The sequence below is a fragment of the Cyprinus carpio genome, chromosome B10 (assembly GCF_018340385.1).
Source record: "Cyprinus carpio isolate SPL01 chromosome B10, ASM1834038v1, whole genome shotgun sequence".
Lineage (NCBI taxonomy): Eukaryota > Metazoa > Chordata > Actinopteri > Cypriniformes > Cyprinidae > Cyprinus > Cyprinus carpio.
In genome coordinates, this window is record NC_056606.1 from 11,543,201 (window position 1) to 11,558,509 (window position 15,309).

The following is a 15,309-nucleotide window of genomic DNA, read 5'->3' on the forward strand; positions in this document are numbered from 1 at the left end:
CCCCAACATTGGTTGCTCAGAGAGGGTGTAAGAGATAAATAATAACAATAACTACATCCTAAAAACTGTTCATGGATCTGCACAACAGCTAAACTTTTCTGTTATCTGTCACATGATCTGTAGCTTTGCATTTGACTTCAGAGAAAGAAAGAAAAAAAACAACACTGCTGGTCAGATGGTTTATCTGTCTTTACATCTTTCCATTTTAAAAACTAGTTGAAAGTTTCAGGTTTTCTCAAACCATTGTTAAAGTTTGTCTCAACAAACTTTACTGATTAAATTAAATAATGTCCAATCATTCAAATAATTTTAAGGTTCAAATAGTGTTAATTGTGATAATCTAGCAAAATTACTTAAACTGACATGGAACAATTTTTTTTTTTTTTTTTTTTTTTTTTTTACATTTTGTGATAATATGGATAAACAGCTAATCCTCAAACTGTTTGAGTTTACAGATGGATGGTTTTACTATAAATTTAGTTTTTACCACATTTCCTCTGAGATGAAGAACTGGACTGAGAGCAGAAAATATTGTACAGAGAGAGGAGCAAATCTGATCATCATAAACAACAGAGAGGAACAAGTGAGTAAGAGATGTGTGTGTGTGTGTGTGTGTGTGTGTGTGTGTGGTAATGCCTGTATACTGATATATGAGAAGAGGTAAAATGCCAATTCTACAGTTTAACATTTATTATGCCTATGGAATGTTTGCATAAAATATGGAAAGTGTGTGTGTGTGTGTGTGTGTGTGTGTGTGTGTGTGTGTGTGTGTGTGTGTGTGTGTGTGTGTGTGTGTGTGTGTGGTGGTGGTGGTTTTTTTTTTTTTTTTTTATAAGAAGAGATCACCTTAAATTTGTCAATTTTATGATGCAAATGCTTTTCAGAATTTTGCTGAGAAAATGCTGGATAGCAAGACAGGATTCTGGATTGGTGTGACTGACATTGATGTGGAGGGCAGATGGAAATGGGTTGATGGCAGCAACTTGACCTCTGGGTGAGAAATCACTGAACTGAACTGATTATTATGTAATAAATGATTCTCACAGACAGTATCATATCACACAGAAAGCAGCACTGAACATCTAATGCTGATCTGTACTTTCAGGTTCTGGGCATCTAGAGAGCCAAATGGAGGAAGAGAAGAGAACTGTGCTGTGCTTTATTCACCAGGGTTTTATGACTATCCATGTAACAGAGGTTATAAATGGATCTGTGAGAAGAACATTTTGTAAAGAACATGTAATGCTTAATCACTTAAAGACCAGGATCATTTTGTCATTTAGCATTTTTGACAAGTTATTTATTATATTGTAGATTAATTTTAACTATTAAAGCTTTGAAGTGTTTAACATACACATCTGTAGTATTTGTCATCTTACTCTCAGTCATGTAACTGTCATTAATAAGGTAGAAGTGTTTCTAATGTCAAATATACACGCACATTCTTTTTTATAAATAGTGAAACTCTGATTAGTTTTAGAAATTGGCTGTCATATAATTAATCATATAATTATTAAGATTTCATCAATAAATTTTGGACTTACACTGCATGACTTTTGCCCAGATAGTGTTTTAAATTCTGTTCAAATTTGAAAAAGTCTTGAAGTGTATAACAGCAAAAAAAAAAAAAAAAAAAAAAAAAAATCTCTTACATATTCATAGTCAAAGTTTTCTGTACAATTTTTAAATAAATAAATAAATAATGGTAATGGATGTAATATTTCAATGACCCATATATATGGGCACTATAAAGTGTTAAAGAGGTATGGATGCTTGAGGATCACATCCTTTTAGACTTCAACCTTTGACCTTGGATCAGTTCTGTTTTATTGTTTCATTCTAACTTATTATTGCAGAGGGAAAGCAGCAAAAATTACAAAGAGAACTATACAGGAAAATCATTCAATACTAGCACAGCTAGTGTCTGACTGTAACTGAGCAGAAATGTCTCATGGTCTTTATGCCGATGTGATCAGGACTAAGACTGAGGGAATGAAGAGAAAGACAATGGAGATGACGGTGGTTATCTACGAGAGTGCAGATCATATGAGAGATCATGACTTCAGGACAGAGACAAACACACTCCAACCACTTCAGCATACAGGTAATGACATGCATTTCTTTAATAGTTTGCACATATTCAGTCATCTAACATCATGTCTGTGTTGTTCAGGAAGTGATTCAGTGAAGAGCAGAAGCTCCAGAGCAGCTGTAGTGTGTTTGGTTCTGCTGTGTGTTCTTCTGCTGACTGCAGTCATAGTGCTGACCAAGATCAACAACCTCACAGAAGAGAGAAACCAGATGTTGACCAACACTACCAACCTCACCGATGAGAGAGACCGGCTACTAACTAACAACAGCAACCATATACAATTAAACAAACAGTTAAATCAAGTAAAAATGAACTGTTGAAGTGTTTTAATGGAATGGGTAATCATGAGATACACTAAACAAACATTCAAATATTTAACATTCAAACTACAATATACAAACATTCAATATTTGAAGGATAAACTATATATTAAATTGGTACAACAGTAAAAAAAATAAAAAATAAAAATGTTATAATATGGATAAACAGCTAATACTCAAACTGTTTGTGTTTACAGATGGATGGTTATACTCTAACTTCAGCTTTTACTTTATTTCCTCAGTGAAGAAGAGCTGGACTGAGAGCAGAAGATACTGCACAGAGAAAGAAGGTCATAAGGTCATAAAGGTGTTTTAAATGAACTGAGTGGTTTATTTTTCTTGTAAAGAGATACGATCGCTTTATATGATAAACTGATTTTTTTAACAGATTAATTTGCTTTTATTCACATATAAACACACATACATTTTATGACGCCTTTATGACTTGTTTGGATCTTCTAAATTTTGGTTAAATGGACTGTCACTCGAGGGAAAGATAGTCTTCAGGTTTCATTATAAAGAAATCTTAATTTGTGTTTTGAAGATAACCAAAATCTGATGGATTTGAATTACAAGAGGGTGAGTAAATGATGATTTCCTTGAAAAATAAAGCTACAGATGTTGTTTTTCCAGTGAATTTGATGTTTTAAAAAAGCACCAAATATCAGGAGATATATAATGCTGACCTTGCATTCTAATGTATTTTTCAAATTTGTCCATATATGAGGGCTGTCTTTTCTTTTTCTTTTTTTCCAGTTAATGCAAGTTCATCTGAACTGTGAGTGGCTTTTTTCAATGGCACATGGATGTTAAATTTCTTGGATGATAGTTCTATGTTATACTACAAAGCAGGGGTGTCCGAACTCTGTCCTGGAGGGCCGGAGTCCTGCAGAGTTTAGCTCCAACCCTTAGTAAACACCCCTGAACCAGCAAATCAAGCTCTTACTAGGCATTATAGAAACATCCAGTCAGGAGTGTTGAGGCAAGTTGGAGCTAAACTCTGCAGGACACCGGCCCTCCAGGACCGAGTTTGGACGCCCCTGCTTTAAACCATGTAGTTTAAAAGGTATTTTCACTATTAACTGTTGTAAATTCTTCCTCAAATTTCTTTTCAATGCTTAAAGTGGAAATTATGTCACTGAGTGTTTAAGATTTCACTGTGGTGTGTTCTTTAATTTTTGTTTTTTTGACTTTAGATTTGAAATTAGATTTTTTTTTTCTTTTTTTTTCTTTTTTTTTGAATGTTTGAAGGTTTGATCAAACTTCATTTTTTTTTCAGTCGAGAAAAATTAAACCCATTACTTTTAACAAGATGAAGAAATTGTTTTACTTTGATCCAAATAAATAAATAAATAAATTCATGTGTGTGTGTGTGTGTGTGTGTGTGTGTGTGTGTGTGTGTGTATTAAGGGTGTGACAAGACACTTATTGCACAAGACGAGATGAGATTTTTAGACTTTTTTTAAAGAAATTCTCAATGATGAAATATATACGGAAAAATTGTCTTTTATTCAACTGAAAAACACAAAATGCAAAAAATGTAGGCGCATTTTAAAATCAGCTTGTGCTTTATGAAATTAAACTTCTATTATATAGCTATATAATATAATATATCTATTATATGCAGCAATAAAAAACATGTAAACTATAGCTGCATGATTCTGGATAAACTGAGAATCATTGTTTTATATATAAATTAGAGATCACGATTTTCTGAAGAAATTCTCATTTCACAATTTTGAAGAAAAAAAGATTAGAAAACTAAACAAAATAATATAATTTACTAGTGGTTTTGACAAAATGTTCATTGCTTAAGTATTTAATAAAATGATTAATTTGAAAAAAAAAAATGAAGGAGTCAGTGTCCTCAATTCATAAAGACTTGTTTCACTGTTCCTCCCTGAATCTCCTGAATGAATGATTCAATGACAAATAACTTTTTTTTAAATGGGCCAGTTGTCGCCACCCCTCCTGGAGGAAGAGTATAAGCGTTACAATACATACACGTGTTAAGATCATTTCGTTTTGAATCCTACTGGAGAGAATAAGTGTTTATAACCCAAAATATCAACTTTAAACGATTAATTGTGCAGCTCTAATGTAAACTGCAAATTGTTTTGCGAGGATATCGTCACGTTCTCGCAAGACAAGCAGGATCATTCACATCCCTATAGACCCCTTAATCGCCTACGCTCTAGCTGGAGGCAAAACATAAGGAAGAAGTCATAGCAGGCGCGCTAAAAGTTTGAGGTTTTGACTTTAAAATGTCGTCTTGTGTTGTGTTTTTTGGCTGCCAGAGATTGAAGAACAGCACTTTTGGTTCAAAAACAAAGTTTCAACCGGATCCCGGCCGACATTCCTTCACAGATATCAAGAAGAAAATTGTGGGTTGAATGCAATACGGCGTACAGACTAGACAGAGACGATCATAAAATAATGCTCGTGTTTGCAGTGCACACTTCATATTAGGTAAAATAATCTATGCATATGTACTGGTGTGTTGGTTTTATCTAGTACAAATCAGCAAGTTTATGTTTTATAGGTGAAAAGTTGCCAATCTTCAGCGCACTAGCTAGCTTAAATGTTAAACAAACATACAGCGATAGATGTGTGTGCCATCCTTTGAATGGTCTCTTAAAATAATCCACATTGCTAATCATAGTTAGCCCAGCGATAGGTTACATTAGACAATAAGCCTTGACAAAATTCCTCAAACCACCCGAAAGTAATTCATATGTTGTCTAGGAAATATCCAAAACCTGGTTAAAATGTTTCCAATGAGAACAAGATACAACTACACCAGGCTTAGCTAAAAATAAATAAATTAAGCTACTGTAATGTTATCCACTCGTCATTATATTTTGGTCAGATAACCAGTTTGGTCAGTGAACTGAGTGATCAACTGAATTAATTGATAAATGTATGCTAACTCCCACTTTTTTTATTATTATTATTATTTTTTATTTTTTTTTTGTCACGGTCCCGCAGAGTCAGTGACTGTACATATTTGGACAGTTCCGACCCTTCTTCTGTATCCATGTTTAATAAATCCCTCCTAAAACGTGCTAGTTTACGCTTGTCAACATTGCGTCCGCGCCTCTTTTTGCCTCCAGCTAAGCCCCGCCCACCCGGAGACGTTGCAATGTTTACAAACTTTTAAGTGGTCTATATATTATTTATACATTTAATTTAAAATATATTCTTAGTTTACTGAGTTTCAGTTAATAAAACTTGAAGAATATCATGTTATGACTTCAAAACAATATTATGCTGGGAGATTTGAAAACTGATGCTCTTGAAAGTTAACATCACACATATCATATCTATGGGTTTTCATAGGCGGCAAGTTTGTTCAGTATAGCTCACGGAGTACGGAGACGTACTTGAGAGGTGAGGAGCTCTGATTCAAATCCTGTGTAATCCCAGTTTGACAGAACTGTTCAAATCTGCGTATAAGGCAGTTGAAATGGCACAGTTGCATCAACAAGGGTTTTTTATATCAGTTTCGCATTTGTTAACACTGTCGGGTGGGTTTAGGGTTAGGTTTGGTGTAGCTAGGACATATTTCCAACACAATAGAGCGTTAACTTTTAGCAACAGTTCACGGATATTTGAATTCTGAACCGCTGCAATACTTACCAGAAGCAACATAATAAAAACACTGCAATACGTACCTATATCATCGTAAAAAAAAAAACGTGCCAAGGTTTACGTATTGAACCTGTGTATTAGCGCCACTCGGTGGACATTTCTCGTTGAAACTGTGGTGAAATGTGCAGTAAGGTACGTAAAAACGGTGTTGCACAAAAAGTACACAGAGGTAGGCTACGTATTTTTATGAGACCAGGTTGATTTTTGGTGTTAAGAGCCAACACTCAGATTTCAAAAGAGAAATTCAGAATTCTGATATTATAATACTACAAGAAACATGGAATGTAAGAGATTTTCACACTGGCTGCCCAATTGGGTTTAGAGAAATAATTTTACCATCAACCAAACTAAGAGGGGTGACACAAAGACTCAGGGGGGATGCTGATAAAGTACAGAACAGAACTCATAGACTCAATCAAATCTATAAAAATTGCACCTTCCACAGACCGCCACATATTCTTGTGTGCCACATACTTACCCCCGGCTGAATCTCCCTATTACAATGAAGAAAACTTTTCTGTCTTGCAAGACACGATCTGCCATTTCAAGACAAAAGGAGTTGTTTTAATATGTGGTGACTTAAATGCCAGAAATGGAAATGAACCCGATTTGTCAACACACAAGGAGACAAATATATTACAAACACCCGCCACTCTCTGCCCTCATATCACCTCAGAAATAATTATGACAACTTCACAAACAAAAGTGGGAAAAGCCTACTACAGCTCTGTCAATCACTGGGCCTGTATATAGTGAACGGTCGCATGCGAGGAGACTCTGGTTGTTATACCTTAAATTATTTTCTTGGTAACAGTAATCTAGATTATTTCATCACAGACATTGATCAAGTGCATCTCAGAGCATTCACAGTCAGTCCTCAAACATCTAAAACGAACTCAAAACAATAAAATTAGCAGACAGCCCTCTCATTTACTAAGGTTACATCAATCCTACAAATGGACAAAAAAACAGCAAAGAAAACTATAAAAGTGCAATAGAAAGTCAAACTATCAAATTACTATTGGACAAATTTATAATTAACACATATTCACAAAATAAAGTGGGCATAAATATGGCACTAAAGGACATTACAGATATATTCCAACAGTCAGAGACTGGACAGATAGAGGAGCAGATTTGATCATCATAAACAACAGAGAGGAACAAGTGAGTGAGTGAGTGAGTGAGTGTGTGTGTGTGTGTGTGTGTGTGTGTGTGTGTGTGTGTGTGTGTGTGTGTATGTGTATGTGTATGTGTGTGTGTGTGTGTGTGTGTCTGGTCTGGTATTCACTATGTTGTGGGGACAAAAGTTCCTCACAAAGCTAGTAATACACACATTTTTTATCAAGATAGGCTTATCTTTATTAATAAAGCTTTAAAGTGAGTAACTTACACATGTATCATATTTGTTGTCTTGTTCTCAGTCCTGTAACTTCCATTTAACAAGAAGACTAAAGGAGCTAAGAGTATACTACCATCAAATTTATAATAGATCATTACTCATAAATAGTGAAACTCTTAGATGTCATTAAATAAAGACAAATACATGCAATTAGTGATCAAATTTTTAAAGCCTATTAAGTGTTTAAAAAAGTATATGATAATATGAAGGTGATTAAAAATTAATAAATGGTCAACAGAACATGAAATACACAATTTCTCTTATAAATTCATGTTTTTATTTACAGTAAAATCTTTATTGATTAAAACAGGTTTATCAACGTTATATGTGAGCTACCCAGATACATGCTCTCTGTGTTAAAGTGGCACAAATGTCACTTAATTTGAGATTCACACTTTGCCTTCACATCAGTTTCATGTTTTAAATAGAATCAATAAACTACTAACATGGACAGGAAATGACACAGGAAAAACATTCAGCATTAGTATATGTTGCTACACAAGTACCATTAGGCTGATCGTCCATGTTAATCATATTTCATCACCACAGACTGAACTTCGAACCTGTTTTTCATTTTGGTTCGTTCTGAGCAAACATTGTAATTTTATTTGTGTATGTAACATTTGTTAAATGGTCTGCAGCATTGAAGCTCTCAACACAGCAGACACAAACAGTGTGCCTTCAGCTAACAGATGCTACCTTTAGCTGCATGTAACATTCAAAAATTATTATTTTTTGCACTAAAGAGTTGGACATCGCATGGGGTCAAACCTTGGAGCAGTTTCATGTTGTTGTTCTAATATAGGTGTTAAAAATAGAATCAAAGAGCAGCTTCAGTGAAGTGAAATGACGTGCAAATGTATGACCGTGCAACAAAACAGCTGTATTTAGTATTTGACACTAGGAATAGAATCCTTGTCCCACTCCCTTCTCTCTTCAGTCATTTCCAGCCCTCTCTTCACTGTATCTCAGTGGTAAGAAATCAAAAGCTCAGAAATAAAATAAGAGAAGACTGAGTTGGTCAAAAAATAAATAACAGAAAAATGGGCGGTCTTTACACTTTCCAGTAAGAGATGACAGAAGTATGTGAGCTTTCAGCACCTCATGCCAAACCTGAATGAAAACTGAAAGCAGAGAACAGTCAATGTAAAGAGATTAATGATTAGCATTAGCACAAATTAATATTGCTGGTCTTTAAAAGAACAGAAATGTCTGATGCTATTTATGACGATGTGATAAGAACTGAGTCTGAGAGAGCGGAGATGACGGTGGTTACCTATGAGAGTGCAGATTGTGTGAGAGATCATGACTTCAGGACAGAGACAAACACACACCAACCACTACAGCATACAGGTAATCATAGTCATTTCTTTGATAAAAAATGTTGCGGTTTGCACATGTTCAGTCATTTAACATCATGTCTGTGGTGAACAGGAAGTGATTCTGTGAAGATCAGAAGCTCCAGAGTGGCTGTGGTGTGTTTGGTTCTGCTGTGTGTTCTTCTGCTGACTGCAGTCATAGTGCTGTGTGTCCACATCTATACAAACAACACAAACTACACACAAGAGAGAGATCAGCTACTAACCAAGATCAACAACCTCACAGACGAGAGAGACCAGCTATTAAATAACAACAGCAATCATATACAATTCAACAAACATTTAAATCATGGGGAAAATGAACTGTTGAAGTGTTTTAATGGAATGGGTAATCATGAGATACACTAAACAAACATTCATATATTTAACATTCGAACTACACTATACAAACACTTAATATTTGAAGGATAAACTATATATTAAATTGGTACAACAGTAAAAAAAAAAATAGGTATTAGGTATTTTTTTTTTTTTTTTTTTTTTTTTTTTTACATTTTGAGATAATAGGGATACACAGCTAATACTCAAACTGTTTGTGTTTACAGATGAATGGTTTTACTATAAATTTAGTTTTTACAACATTTCCTCTGACACGAAGAACTGGACTGAGAGCAGAAAATATTGTACAGAGAGAGGAGCAGATCTGATCATCATAAACAACAAAGAGGAACAAGTGAGTGAGAGATGTGTGTGTGTGTGTGTGTGTGTGTGTGTGTGTGTGTGTGTCTGTGTCTGTGTCTGTGTGTCTGTGTATGGTGGTGGGTTTTTTTGGTTTCTTCTTTTTTTATATAAGAAGAGATCACTTTAAATGTGTCAATTTTATGATGCAAATGTTCTTCAGAATTTTGTTGAGAAAATGCTGTATGGCAAGACAGGATTCTGGATTGGTTTGACTGACACTGATGTGGAGGGCAGCTGGAAATGGGTTGATGGCAGCAACATGACCTCTGGGTGAGAAATCACTGAACTGAACTGATTATTATATAATAAATGATTCTCACAGACAGTATCATATCACACAGAAAGCAGCACTGAACATCTAATGCTGATCTGTACTTTCAGGTTCTGGGAGTCTGGACAGCCCAATGGACAAACAAGAGAGAACTGTGCTGTGCTTTATTCATTAGGGTTTCATGACTATCCATGTAACAGCAATTTTAAAGGGATCTGTGAGAAGAACATTTTGTAAAGAACATGTAATGCTTAATCACTTAAAGACCGGGATCATTTTGTCATTTGGCATTTTTGACAAGTTATTTATTATATTGTAATTAATTTTAACTATTAAAGCTTTGAAGTGTTTAACATACACATCTGTAGTATTTGTCATCTTACTCTCAGTCATGTAACTGTCATTAATAAGGTAGAAGTGTTTCTAATGTCAAATATGCACGCACATTGAGGATTCTTTCTTATAAATAGTAAAAAATTGGCTGTCATATAATTAATCATATAATTATTAAGATTTCATCAATAAATTTTGGACTTACACTGCATGACTTTTGCCCAGATTTTTGCCCTACATTTGCAGTCTTCAGGAGTCAATGATAGTTGCTGAAAGTCAGAGCAAGTCTACAGATTCTGGGCAACCAGAGGTGATTTCGAAGAGATTTGCGTAGTGTGGCTATAATGGCACAGACACGACTTTTTTGGCTTTAGATTTTGATCTCATCCAGTCAGAGAATATCAAACATATATCAAATATAAACAGATATTTTGAGGTGAATATAGAACACATATTGCAATGAGGTGCATGTTTCTGTGTGAGTTTACCACGTACTGAATGAACTGAAAGTTGTTGTTTTTTCCATAACCATTTACAAAGTTGGCAAGTATATGATATGATGCCTAGTGTTTTAAATTCTGTTCAAATTTGAAAGAGTCTTGTAGTGTATAAAAGCAAAAAAAAAAAAAAAAAAAAAAAAAAAAAAAAAAAAACCCTCCTTTAGCCAAAATAGCCTAGCTAGCAGAGTTTGAACTCCCTATTAATACATTTCATGGATGTAATATTTCAGCGACCCAGATATATGGCCATTCTAAAGTTTTAACCGGTTAAATTCCAAATTTTTCCAGACATGAAAATATCCAGAGGACGTGTTATTAGTAACCCTTTGAAATATGCAATATTTTTTTTTTTTTTTTTTTTTTTTGGAAAAGTGTGTGAAAAATTATGTGTTATGGTCAGTCACAATTGTGACCGGTGGGATAATGTGTGTACTGAATTACCATATTTCTGCATTCGTAAAAATTGTAATATATTTCAGCCCAGCTATTTTAAACTCTGTTTCATCACATTCTAGGGTTACTGTTATCATAAAAACCCTTGTATATCACTGATAGGAATACTAAGATAAAATACAAAAAAATACAACCATCAACGTATTTCAAAATTGTTACTTTTTTGTAACATGAAATTACAACCATCAACATATTTCCAAACTGTATTGTAACATATGTCATAAAGTTATTTGTAACATTAGAACTTTTAATTTAGTGCAACATTTTGTCGTTGCAAAATTTTAGTGCAGTTTTCAAACAACTGCAATTGAATTTATATGTATTCTGTGACAGCACTCAACAAAATGTAATAATTGTGAATTCATATATTAATACTAGACTCCTTAAAGATAATGTGAACCATAAATCTTTGTCACATCTTTATGTTAACATACTTTACTAGCCTTTTGTTTTGGAGCGTTGATGCAGTCATCATCTTCTCAAGGTGCAAACAGGAAATAAACTGGTCATGTGACAATTTGCACTAACCATGTGGAACTTACATATTTCATTGAGACCCTTTATTTTTTCCATATTTGCAGGAAATGCATTAAAACATCAGTCAGTAAGGTTTTTAGAGCTTTATAAACGAAAACCTTTTTACAGTCACAATTATGACCGGTGGGATTAAATGGGTTAAAGAGGCATGGATGCCGCTCACTCCGCTCACTCAAGGCCATGGTGTGTGACGCTGTTTCATTGAGAAAGCGAAAATACTTTGTTTGGCCTTCCAAAAGAGCACACAACTAGAAATCATGTTTATATTACGTTTATAATAGGGTTTAATGTTTATGTCTCGTCGCTCCGGCTGGACAGCGTATCACAATATGTTAACGGACGTAACATTTCTGTCACACGCTTGAGCCATTCGGCCAATCACAACGCACTGAATAGCTGGCCAATCACAGCACACCTCGCTTTTCAGAGAGATGAGCCTTGTAAAAATCGATGCGTTACAGAAGGCGGGGCATAGAGGAGAAACAGTAATGTACTGTACAGTATGTGGAAAATAATGTGTTTTTTGGACCGCTTAAACCGCATAGACACATTTCATTACACCAAATACACAAAATAATGTTCTTTTTAGCAGCATCATATGACCCCTTTAATTTAAAACCTTGATGGTGATAAATTCTCCCCACATACACAAACTATATAGTCATAAAGTGGGGAAAAAGTTTGTGCCATAGAAAAATGGTGCTTGAGAGATGGATGTCATTTTTTTGAGATTCACACTTTGACTTCAAATCAGTTTCATTTGTTATTTTAGTTTGTATTCAAAATAAAATCCTCCAAAATGGAAAGGAAACTACGCCAGAAAAACATTCAACACTCAACTAAACTTAAACTTTTCTTGTACTTTCTTGTTTAGACTTTAATCTTTGATCTCAAATCAGTTCTGTTTTATTGTTTCATTTTTACTGGAGATGAAAGTAGACAGGAGAAGAACAACTAAAATAGCACAGAAAAGTAATATCATTCAACATTAGCACAACTAATGTAAGACTGTAATTGAGCAGAAATGGCTGATGATATTACTGATGTGTTCAGGAGGGAATAAAGAGAGAGAGTGGAGATGACAGTGGATATCAATGTGTGAAAGATCATGACTTCAGGCCAGAGACAAACACACTTCAGCGTTCAGGCAATCACATTCATCTCTGAATAAATAAGGAGAAAAACATCAGAGTTTGCACATGTTCAGTCATTTAAAATACTGTCTGTGTTGTTCAGTAAGTGATTGTGTGAAGGTCATAGTGCTGTGTGTCTACATCCATACAAACAACACAAACTACCCAGAAGAGACACACTAGCTATTAACCAGGAATACCAACCTCTCAGAAGAGAAACCATCTACTAACCCAAATTACTAACCTGGCAGACGAGAGACCAGCAACTAACTGAGATTACCAACCTTACAGAAGAAAGAGTCCGGCTACTAAGATAACCAATCTAATTCAACTAAATGGAGAGTTAATTCAAAAGAAACATGAACTGTGAAAGTTTTTTAATGGAATGGGTAATTGTGAACTAAAAAAAAACTGCATGAATATTCAGTGCTAGAAAGATAAACAACATTTTTGCAATATAACTTCTAAAAATAAGTGTGAAATAGAAATAAGAGCTAATAACTGATCCGACTGCATTACCAGGGTGGAAATTTTACCAATCCAGATGCTACTTCATTTCCTTAGAGAAGAAGAGCTGGACTGAGAGCAGAAGATATTGTATGGAGAAAGGAGCAGATCTGATCATCATAAACAACAGAGAGGAACAAGTGAATAGGGCATGCTGTATGAGGTGGTTTATTGCTATATGAAAAGGGGTCAATATATTAATCTTATTCTTTGTAAATATAAATGTGGTGTCTTTTTTCAACTTGTCAGAATTTTAGGAAGATTTCTGCTAATGATGCAGTCTGGATTGGTGTGACTGACATTGATGAAGAGGGCAGATGGAAATGGGTTGATGGTAGCACACTGACCTCTGGGTGAGAAATCACTGAACTGATTATTATCTAAAAATTGAATCTGATATCACATAGAAAGCAGCACTGAACAGGTTATGGGGGTCTGGAGAGCCAAATGGATATAGAAGAAAGAACTGTGCTGTGAATATGTCATGGTGGTATGGTTATGCACAGTATGTAACTACACATTTTTATGTACGTGAGAGGAAAATTGTACAATAATTTTATTAAAAGCAATAGGCTATGTTTATTCTGAACATAAATATCTCTACAAATCACCATGATCACCATGACATTTAACATTTTTGTCTGTCGAGACACCCAACAAAATGTAATGCTAATTTTATTTTTAAAGCCTTGAAGTGATTACAGTACATGTGTATCACATTTGTCATCTTGCTCCCAGGCTAAATAAAGTCAGTCCTAACATTGTTCCCTAATGTGCGGCACTTGACACACACTCAGAGAGGAACCGTGTAAGGCTGAAAGCTTCTTCTTTGCATAGTTTGAGCATAAAAGATTTACACCTCACTTTGTTAAGATGAAATTCCCTCAGCTAATTCACTTTAACAGGGAAGCCAACAACTCCCTTTTCACACAGAAGATGAGATATTCTTGTACTTAAAGAAGCTCCTTCAACTCTTTGTGAGAATAATCACATTAAAAATGAAAGTGATGGGCAGGAAAGTCTAATTGTTTGGACATTGTACTGAATCATAGAAGTCTTTGTCAGATTAATTGGGCTGGTTTTTATTTGAAATAATTTAGCTGCTAAAGTAAGGCTGCTTTTTTCTAATATTTTTCAAAGAATGTATTAAATTATCTGCTGTGTGAAATATTAAAATGACTGATTTTTTTGTTGAGCGGTCATTAAAGTTTAGGCATGAATTAGAAGCTCCATCTCTTTTCTTTGCTTGAGAAATTAATAAATCGGCTGAGGTTTTGTTATTAGATTATTTTAATTTAACTCTTGAATCTGAATCCATCTGTTGTCTCGTATATTGAGGACTTGCCCGCTCTGGTTACATACAGATGCAACTGATGCCATTTTGCATCTTATTTTTTTGACGACAGTTAAAATGACCTCAAAAGAGGAAATTAATATTATTGTATATGATATGCTGCAGTCGTCTTCTTCTAGGTGGATTGTCCTGAACAGTTAATAGATCATTTTTCTTAGGGGGGCCTTGCAGGTAAGATCATATAGATCATATAGATTCACATAAAGAGTGTTAACATGCCAGGGGCTATGATGTAATAATACGATAAAATATATATATATATATATATATATATATATATATATATATATATATATATATATATATATATATATATCAGGCAAGAGGGCAGCTTGGCCCATAAACCTAAAATAGAAGCAAGAAAACGAGCTTCTATGCAAGAAATCAGGTCTATATAGCATTGGGAATAGGCTGTGTGTTCACATAGCTCCGGTGCAGAAGACAAAAGGAATAGACAGCACTCACAGAGTCAGTGGTTTGGAACTGCGGTGACTTCCTGTTCTCCTCAGGATTCATACAAACAGAAAGCCGAGCTTATTTTCTGTTTCGGGAGGGCACTGTTTTCTTCGTTGCTATTTATCAGCCTGTCACCCGGCAGGGATCAAATTTTCCCTGAAGACACCGTGAAATTACACATATTTTCCCCCCCTTCCCTCAAGACCTCTAGGATAAATATCACAGTTTAAGCCTCTGGAG

The 15,309-nt window shown here is 34.7% G+C and overlaps 1 protein-coding gene across 1 annotated transcript; it reads left to right on the forward strand.

Moving 5' to 3' along the window:
* Positions 1-388: 388 nt before the first annotated feature.
* Positions 389-10,058, forward strand: LOC122138695 (C-type lectin domain family 4 member M-like). The gene is made up of 3 exons (XM_042732505.1): positions 389-583; positions 9,686-9,795; positions 9,907-10,058. Exons 1-3 carry the CDS (start codon positions 416-418, stop codon positions 10,031-10,033), a joined length of 405 nt encoding a protein of 134 aa, XP_042588439.1. The 5' UTR covers positions 389-415; the 3' UTR covers positions 10,034-10,058.
* Positions 10,059-15,309: the final 5,251 nt, after the last annotated feature.

Coding starts and splice junctions, on each gene's coding strand:
- LOC122138695 (XM_042732505.1), top strand. CDS start 416: ATGGATAAACAGCTAATCCTCAAACTGTTTGAGTTTACAGATGGATGG. Junction 584..9,685: donor TAAACAACAGAGAGGAACAA/GTGAGTAAGAGA, acceptor AATGTTCTTCAG/AATTTTGTTGAGAAAATGCT. Junction 9,796..9,906: donor GGCAGCAACATGACCTCTGG/GTGAGAAATCAC, acceptor CTGTACTTTCAG/GTTCTGGGAGTCTGGACAGC.